The sequence below is a fragment of the Aythya marila genome, assembly GCF_965140915.1.
Source record: "Aythya marila genome assembly, chromosome: 2".
Lineage (NCBI taxonomy): Eukaryota > Metazoa > Chordata > Aves > Anseriformes > Anatidae > Aythya > Aythya marila.
In genome coordinates this window covers 54,474,844-54,482,952 of record NC_139043.1, presented here as the reverse complement: position 1 = coordinate 54,482,952, position 8,109 = coordinate 54,474,844, and the positions used below count along the sequence as shown (strand labels likewise).

The 8,109-nt window shown below is 40.8% G+C and overlaps 1 protein-coding gene across 1 annotated transcript; it reads left to right on the top strand.

The window, feature by feature from the left end:
• The first annotated feature begins 1,570 nt into the window (after positions 1 to 1,570).
• IGFBP1 (insulin like growth factor binding protein 1) lies at positions 1,571 to 7,551 on the top strand. The gene is made up of 4 exons (XM_082755298.1): positions 1,571 to 1,991; positions 3,587 to 3,765; positions 5,515 to 5,643; positions 6,650 to 7,551. The coding sequence occupies exons 1-4, from the start codon at positions 1,613 to 1,615 to the stop codon at positions 6,779 to 6,781; spliced, it is 819 nt and encodes a 272-aa protein (XP_082611424.1). The 5' UTR covers positions 1,571 to 1,612; the 3' UTR covers positions 6,782 to 7,551.
• Positions 7,552 to 8,109: the final 558 nt, after the last annotated feature.

The following is an 8,109-nucleotide window of genomic DNA, read 5'->3' as shown; positions in this document are numbered from 1 at the left end:
TCCCAAGGCAGATGAACATGAAGAAAATATAAATGAAAGGGGAAAATAAACATTACAGCTTGAAAAGTCTAATTGCTGTATTTTTGTGCAGAAATTGTCATACCACAGTTTTTCAGCCAGACTCTTCTCCCAGTCATAGACATATGAATTCTACAGAATTATCTTTAAAAAAAAAATTGTTCAGTATCCTTAAAAATGAAAGTGAGTTTGAAGGGCTGCTACCTTTTGCATATGCAGCTGAATATCCTGAACTTTTGAAGATGACTTTTTTTTTTTTACATTCCATTAAATGGCTGAAAATTGGAAAAATAAAACTGTTAGATGAAGTAGTAAGGTGAAAAAATCTCTTCAAGTTGTAAAAATCTATAACTAATAAGAATACTTCAAGAACTGACTTAAGAATACAAGGAGTTAAAAAGGCAACAAAAACTACATTATAAATAAAAATCTTTGGCATCAGTACCAGAGAAACAGAAGTGAAAAATAAAATATTAAAGAATGCTCTGCAGTTCTGCTTCACTTTCTTTCACGTGAATGACACATTTGCAGCAGAGAACTAAGAACTAAATGAAAAACAAAACAAAAACAAATAAACAAAATCATGTTACTTTAGATTACTTGACAGTGGAATTTGCTATTTCAAGCTCAGTACATACTGCAAATACCAGGATAAAATTATCTGCTCAGCACAGTGAAGTTTGAATGCTTTTGCTTTTATTATAGTGACAACCACTGCATGCAAAGGAGGAAAAAAAAAAGAAAAAAAAAAAGTGAAATATGAGTGGATGGAGAGGGTAACAGGACAGAGAGAAAAGCAGAATTATTTAATTTCTCTCTGGTTTGTTTGACCAACATTATTTTACCCCAAGTGCATGTTGTGAGGACTGATACTCCTCGTCCCAGCAGCAGCAGAGGCAGAAGACCCCTTTAGTTTCAGCTGTGCAGCCCCTCTGGCAGGTTAATGCAAGGACTCCCGTGTCCATGTGTACAGTGGTTACAGGATCCCAATGGCTTTATTACCCTTGGGGCCCCCTCTTTGGTATGTCAGTGTCCTCCTAACCTGCAGGCACATGATGAAAATTCAACAAGGGTTTGTTGCATTTGTTGCTGTGGAAATATGAAGTCAGCTGCTTCAGTTTCAATGGGATTTCCCTCCTCCCCTCTCTCCCCCTCCTCTTTTTTAAACATTTACATTGTTATCAAATGTCAAGAACAAGAGACATTTGTGACAGGCAAAAGGGGAGGGGATACCCCCCACTCATCCATTCCCCTCTGCCCGTTTCCCCTCCACCCCCACCGCATTTTTTCCTGTTAACTATGCTAGGGCAGAGGTGGGGTGAGGGAATAAAAGCATTCCTGAATGTCTGGAGGAAAGAAAAAAAGATAAAGGGGGAAAGTGAAAGGGGAGGGGAAGAGTGGTCAGGGATTTGAACCGCCAGTGAAATTATGTTTCTCTGGCTCTCTTGTTCAGATAATAGTTAACTTGGGGTTAAAGATTAATAGCCAGGCAAAGCATTGTATAAATGGCTCGGCCGAGCTGAATGTATGTAAACTGCCTGCTGCTCCCCAGTCCGCCGAGCTGCCCTCTCTGCCGTCCCTCCTCAGCAGCGACATGAGCAGGCTGCGGGCTCTGCTGCACCGCTGCTGGCTGCCGTCCCTGCTGCTGCCGGCGCTCCTGGGCCCTCGCCTCGCAGCCGGCGTGGCCCTGCAGCCCGTGCACTGCGCCCCGTGCACCCAGGAGAAGCTCGCCCTCTGCCCGCCCGTCGCGCCCGGCTGCCCGGAGGCTGCTCGGCAGCCCGGCTGCGGCTGCTGCCAGACCTGCGCCCTCGGGCAGGGCCAGCCGTGCGGGGTGTACACGGCCCGTTGCCGCCAAGGGCTCCGCTGCCACGTCCCTGCGGGAGAGCCCCGGCCCCTCTCCGCCCTCATCCGGGGGCACGGGACGTGCCTGCCCGCCAGCGAGGCCGGAGGGATGCGCGCGGCGGAGCTGACAGGTACGGCGCGGTCGCGGCCCCGCTCCTCCCCGGCCCGGAACGAGGTCTTTCCAGGAGGGATGTGCTTTGTGCCCAGGGGGAAAGGCTGCAGGTGCTGGAAGTCACAAGCCAGGGGAAAAAAAAAAAAAAAAAAAAAAAAAAAAAAAAAAAAAAAAGTGGACAAAGTTAGGCACTTGCTAGAGAAACAGGAAAGGCAGGCAGCTTTTTCAAGGAGAACATGCTCAGATCAGTGCGAGGCAGGCAAAGCAGGCTTTTATGCCACAGACAAGAAGATGAAGTGTTTCAATGGGACGATGCAGGCTAATCAGCGTGAGGTTTCTGGGACTCTAGAGATTGTTCCGCTTTAATAGTAAAGAGCAACTAGAGTGCAACAAAAGTTTTCTAGACATTGTTGATGGCCAGCTCCAAAAGTCTTGAGAGAGAATGAAAAGACCTAAGCAGGCATTGCATTTGGGTTCATTTTCAGAATGAAAAGTATATTAAATAGTGCATTGCTAACCAAATTTCTTTGAGCAAAAAGCTGTATCAAGCATCTTATGCCAAATGATAATGACCAGAAACTTTTTCAGTGTTTATTATTATTTTTAAATGTTTATTATTATTTTTACTGTTTATTAACATTCTCACCATCATTGCTGCTATGTTCATGCAGTGGTGATGAAGGTAACTCAGTAGGCATTACAGAAATAATCATGGTTGACTCAAAATAACAATGGTCACTGGTGGTAGTAAATTGAATTTCTCTTGTACTTGAGGAGGTGGGGAGTGGAGAGAACAGTGACTAAAATGAGTGTTTAAACCTCCATCAGTTAAAAAGCTATAATATTTGTTTTTATTCATTCTTTGTTTTTATTCTTTTTTTTTTTTTTTTTTTTTTTTTTTTCCCTCCTCAATCTTTCTCTTCCTTTTTTTTTTTTTTTTCCATTGGATAATTATTTACAGCCTTGACCCAGCAAGTTATTTACACATGTCAAACTTTTATCCCATTATGAGTTTCTGCTAAGAGAAGGAACTTTTGCTTCCAGTGGAAGAGTTCACACACTAAGTTAGGCATGGGCACGTGGGTCATGCTCAGGGTGATCCAAACAGCTTCTTCCACTCCTTAGCTATTTGTTCCACTGCAGGCCACCATGAGCTTCTGCCATATCTTGTCAATTTCTAGCCCTCTGTGAGGCAAGCCACAGAACAAAGTACAAGATGTCATGGATCAGGTCTGGACTAATTCATCTCCTAAATAAGAACTGAAACACATCATGCTGTTAAAAATCTAAATCCATTAAAAGTTTCACTCCAGTCTTTACTTGCTTAGGAAAGTGACTACAACCCACTGTGGTCAATAAAAATTTTTAATTTCTAACAGACTATCTGGAGCTTAATCTTTTGTATTAGTGTGATTCCAAGTATTTATAAAATAACCAGCTTTTTAGAGAACAGCTCATGTGTCCTTATATGAATTTACATCAAAATGTTTAATGTAAATTATTACTCTTTCAAGAGCTAGTGAAGTGGATCTGTCTTAGACATTATATGTTTTAGTTGGTGGTTTTGATTCTCCTTCTTTTTCCTTATCTCACTTAAATATCATTCATTTCCAGACTCCATCGAACCTGAGGATATACCTTTAGAAAGCACTGAAATGACACAGGATCAGATGCTGAACTATCAGATGATGTTTCCCATAGGCCAGGACAAATCCATCCCCTGGAATGCCATCACTGCATATGAAAACATGAAAGCAAAGAGAATATCTGAACTAAAGAAGTGGAAAGAGCAGGTAGGGTTTGTTGTTGTTGTTGTTGTTGTTTTTGTTTTCGTTTGCAATCTTTTTATAGACCACTTCAGTAGAAGTTACTGATTCTGAATACAAATTTAAAATGTGCATGAAACTCCAACATCAACATCAAAATGTTGGCATTTTGGATAGCTAGCGAACAGACTTCTTTTGGAATGCCTTCATCAGATGCCTGAGGAACAGGCAAAATGGCAGGAGCTATAAAAACAGGTGTGCATCAGATCTGTCCTATACAGAGTCCTTGTAGAGGCTGAATCTTGCTCTGCAATTAATATCAGATTATTACATGGTTCCTTAATTTCCAGAAACCTATATTACAATCTTAGAATTCTTTCTTGTTTTAATTTAAAAATATATAATATATTTGTGCCTGGTCCAGTGTTCAGTGAACTAAAAAGGGAATACTTACATAGAAACATTGATAAGACACCAGTGCAAACCAAAACATTTATTAATTTCACAAGGAAACACTAGCAAGTAGGTACACATAAAAAGACAGAAAGCTCAGCAATTAACCTTCACTTTTACCTTCAGCACTGCAAAATTGCAGTGGTTAGTGGGCATGTGAGCAAGTAGGTTCTGGTGCCACTTGAGGGCACCAAAGAACCACAGTTAGTAGTCTCATGCAGCCGGTGTAAACCCGCGCCCCGGCGACATGAAGTTGAATTAGGATTGTGCACAACGGAAAGCCCACTTTCATAATGCTCGCTCTCTCCCTCTCTTGCACTCACGCACCCCTCAGCGCCCTCCCCCCTCCCCCCCAAAAAACAAAACAAAACAAAAAACAACACCAGCCAAACAACAACAAATACATAGCCCCCACTTCCCATCCCAGAAACATGGGAAGCCTCACTCCACACCCAGAGCAGAATTTAAGCACTGATTTAGTTTGGACTATGCTTAAGTGCTGTTAGGTCCAATTCTGATTTTTAGGCTTCTGCTTTTCTGACCTAGAACTACAGATGAACCCATTGACTTGAATAGGACTGCTTATGTGAAGAAGAGATTATTTTCGCTCCCAATAAAAATATTTGTTCAGTCACTTCTCCTCCCCTTTCATTCCTTTTAATATGTTAGGCACTATTAATGAAGTAGTAGTTGTGACTTCAAAAAGCTGGAAAAGAGAGACAGGCAAACAGTTTTTCACTCCCAGTTCCTGGTACTTTGAGTCTGGGTCTTGGAGCCACAGCAAGTGCTCTACACTCTGCTTTGGTGACGGCCATGTCCTGTACAAAAGATAACAAACGTTCAGATGTTTGCTCTTGTACTGTCTATATATGTCTTGCACCTATTCTCCATACATCAACAGAACAACCCAGACCATGGCAACCCAGAAAACGTGGCCAGCCTCACGTACACCAGCCTCCTGACACGCACCTCCCCATAATAGGAGATATTGTACCCTCTGAGCAGTAATGTGTTTACTCAGTACAGGTTAAATTTCCTTGTGTGGCAATTTAAGGACTTAAATCCTCATGTTTCTGAGGACAGAAAATACTTCAAAGAATAAAAACAAAGGCCTAAATGGAACATCAGAGTTTTCTGGCTGTGCTCCTATTGAAACATGTAGAAACTACATGCAAAGCAGCCTGGTGCATTCTGTATGACTAATAATTATTTTCAATTTTTTTTCTACTTCTATACTGATCATACTTTTTATTTAATTTTTTTTTTTTTGGTTGGATTCTTTGTGATTTCAGTACTGACAATTTTTAAATGATATTCCTGCAGGGACCTTGTCAGAAGGAGCTCTACAGAGCCCTGTATAAATTGGCAAAGGCTCAGCAGAGAAGAGAAGGGGACATTTACAAATTCTATTTGCCCAACTGCAACAAGAATGGATTTTACCACAGTAAACAGGTACGTGCTTTTTTCCTGTCTGCTCACAGCAGTGCTGCGTGTAGTCTGACATAGCCCTTTCATAGCCCTGTGCTCTCCAGCTCACAAGTTTGCAGCTGCTGGAAAATGTCGTGAAAACAGGGATACTTTGTAGTAGGAACAGATGGTTTGTCTTTCTCTTAAAAGTGAGCCGCATGCTCTGGGCTGATAAAAATGGAGGCAGGAGTCTTCTCCATTCACAGAACAGGTGTATGCAAAGCCTTCTCTAAGATCTTTTAACTCTGTCTGTTCCCAGGCCAAGTCAAGCTTCATGTAACTAATTTGTTAGCATATTCACAGTCAATGTTAATGCATAATATCCACCACATTGCCTACATTGTTCATTGTATATGTAAAAATCACTATGGAAATAGGAGGTTCTCAGCTCCCACAGTAAAATACATTTTCAGTGACAAAACTCTCTGGAGCAACATTAGCCTTCTAAAAGTACAAAAAATAACCACAGGTCATGCACACAAATTTAGTAGGTCTGCATAAATCTGTGTCACTGAGACTCCTTGTTTTAGAGCATGGCATGAACATGTGACTCGCTGTGACCTGGGATCTAACCAGGCATGAACAGAAATCTAACTCCCCCCTATCCCAAGAAAGAATCCTGTTTCCTTCTGTGCATGAAGCATCGGGCCATCAAGCCATTGCTTTCATCTCTCTAGCTTGTATATTCTGCTTTCCTTCAGTTTCTTACTGAAGATATGGCTGTTTTATACTATTGTTTATCAAGAATTGGGCAAACTGTTTTACATTTGTTGTTGCTCTTATGGTAGCTGAGCTTGGATCAAAGCTCCTCAATCAACTGTTCTGGTTAGAGGCTATGTCAGAGCAAGGATTACTACATTCAGAATGAGTCCATGTGTGGCATTTCCTGAGTTTCCAGTCCTAGTTCTACAGCTCTACTTGTAGCATCCCATAGTGAGTTTTCTCAATTACTTATTCTTTCTTTTTTTGTTTTTCTTCGTAATAATCCTAGTGTGAGACTTCACTAGATGGAGAGTCTGCTGGGTGCTGGTGTGTCTATCCAAAAACTGGAAGAAAAATTCCTGGATCTCCAGAAGTGAAAGGAGACCCTGAATGCCAACAATATCTCAGCTCACAAGAATAAAACTACACATATTCATTCACACCAGGTTTTCTGTGGAGCTTGTTCTCATCAGAAACCATTTCAATCAGGATCCATTCCAGTAAGCTAATTATGGGCACCTGATTTTCAGCATATAGGTAGCCACATAAAGCAGCTTTTTTACTGTGCTGGCATTACTCTGATGCTCAAGTGACAGATATGAGCAACTGCAAGATCAAGTCCTACAGTCTTGTATATTATGTTTGTATATTATAGATACCCTCATATGTAAAGCCGTTGAATTATTTATTTTATAGTAAGTGTATTTTTGTCAGTGTCTTGTTACTAATTTATATTCCCAAACACTTCATAACTTTATGTGTAAATACTTAATATTATTGCTTTTAAATGCATGTGGCATGTTGGAGAAATGTTGCTACTTAAAACTTCAAGTGGCATAAATCTTTTTGGGAAAAATGGCTTGTAAACTTGCATTTTTGTACTATATATTTATAGATGTAAAAGTGATTTTTAAAAAATAGCTTTCAGTAGAGAACATGGTTAGGAACTTATTTAAAACTTGTTTTGTTTATATATTATTGCTCTGTTTCAATGTCAAACTGTTTCTTAAAAAAGAAAGTCTAAACCTTGATTATATACTGAAGCTCACAATGGGACAGTATTTGTTTCTTTTTCCACACGTATGCACAGGACATATAGCAGAACAACAGGACAACCTGTGCCACAAGTGTAAATTGTTCACATGTTGACATTGTCATGTTATTTAAAATAAGCTATTAAATAATTTCTTCTACACAGTCCCAGTCTCTTGTGTTCTGCGTGTTTCTGCAACACTGCACACTTAATCACAGAATCACAGAATTGTCTAGGTTGGAAGAGACCTCAAGATCATCGAGTCCAACCTCTGGCGTAAGAAACTCTTAAGTACCAACTCCCTGGAGATAGCGGACAGGGAACAATGGACGGCAGGCAGGACAGTGTAGCAGGGGGTGGGAGAGTATAGGGAAACACAGCCCTTCTAAATCTGCTTCCTGAGCTCCCGGCTCCATCTTTCCTCAATACGTTTTCTTCCTTTGCTCTTCCTCTCCCCATTCCCTTTCTTCTGTCCTTTCCAATCCTGGCTGTGTTTTGCAAGCCTTTGTTTTGGGCAAAGCAGCAGCCCCTAAGCAAATTTATTAAAAGGTTTGCTGGATAGGAAAGCTGTATAACTTTTTCAACTTGAAAGCCCAACACAGTAATATTAGTGTGTTTAAAAGATAACAGAGAGTTTGGAAAGAACAATTTCTTGCATGGAAAGTCAGAGAAAAAGCCCAGCCTTACCTTTTTTTTTGCTGAAAGCAGAGAAGAGG

What these genes read in the sequence shown, in the direction of transcription:
- IGFBP1 (XM_082755298.1), top strand. Translation starts at nt 1,613, where the DNA reads ATGAGCAGGCTGCGGGCTCTGCTGCACCGCTGCTGGCTGCCGTCCCTG. An exon ending in GCGCGCGGCGGAGCTGACAG is followed by an intron (nt 1,992 to 3,586) that starts GTACGGCGCGGT and finishes ATTCATTTCCAG; the next exon opens with ACTCCATCGAACCTGAGGAT. An exon ending in TAAAGAAGTGGAAAGAGCAG is followed by an intron (nt 3,766 to 5,514) that starts GTAGGGTTTGTT and finishes ATATTCCTGCAG; the next exon opens with GGACCTTGTCAGAAGGAGCT.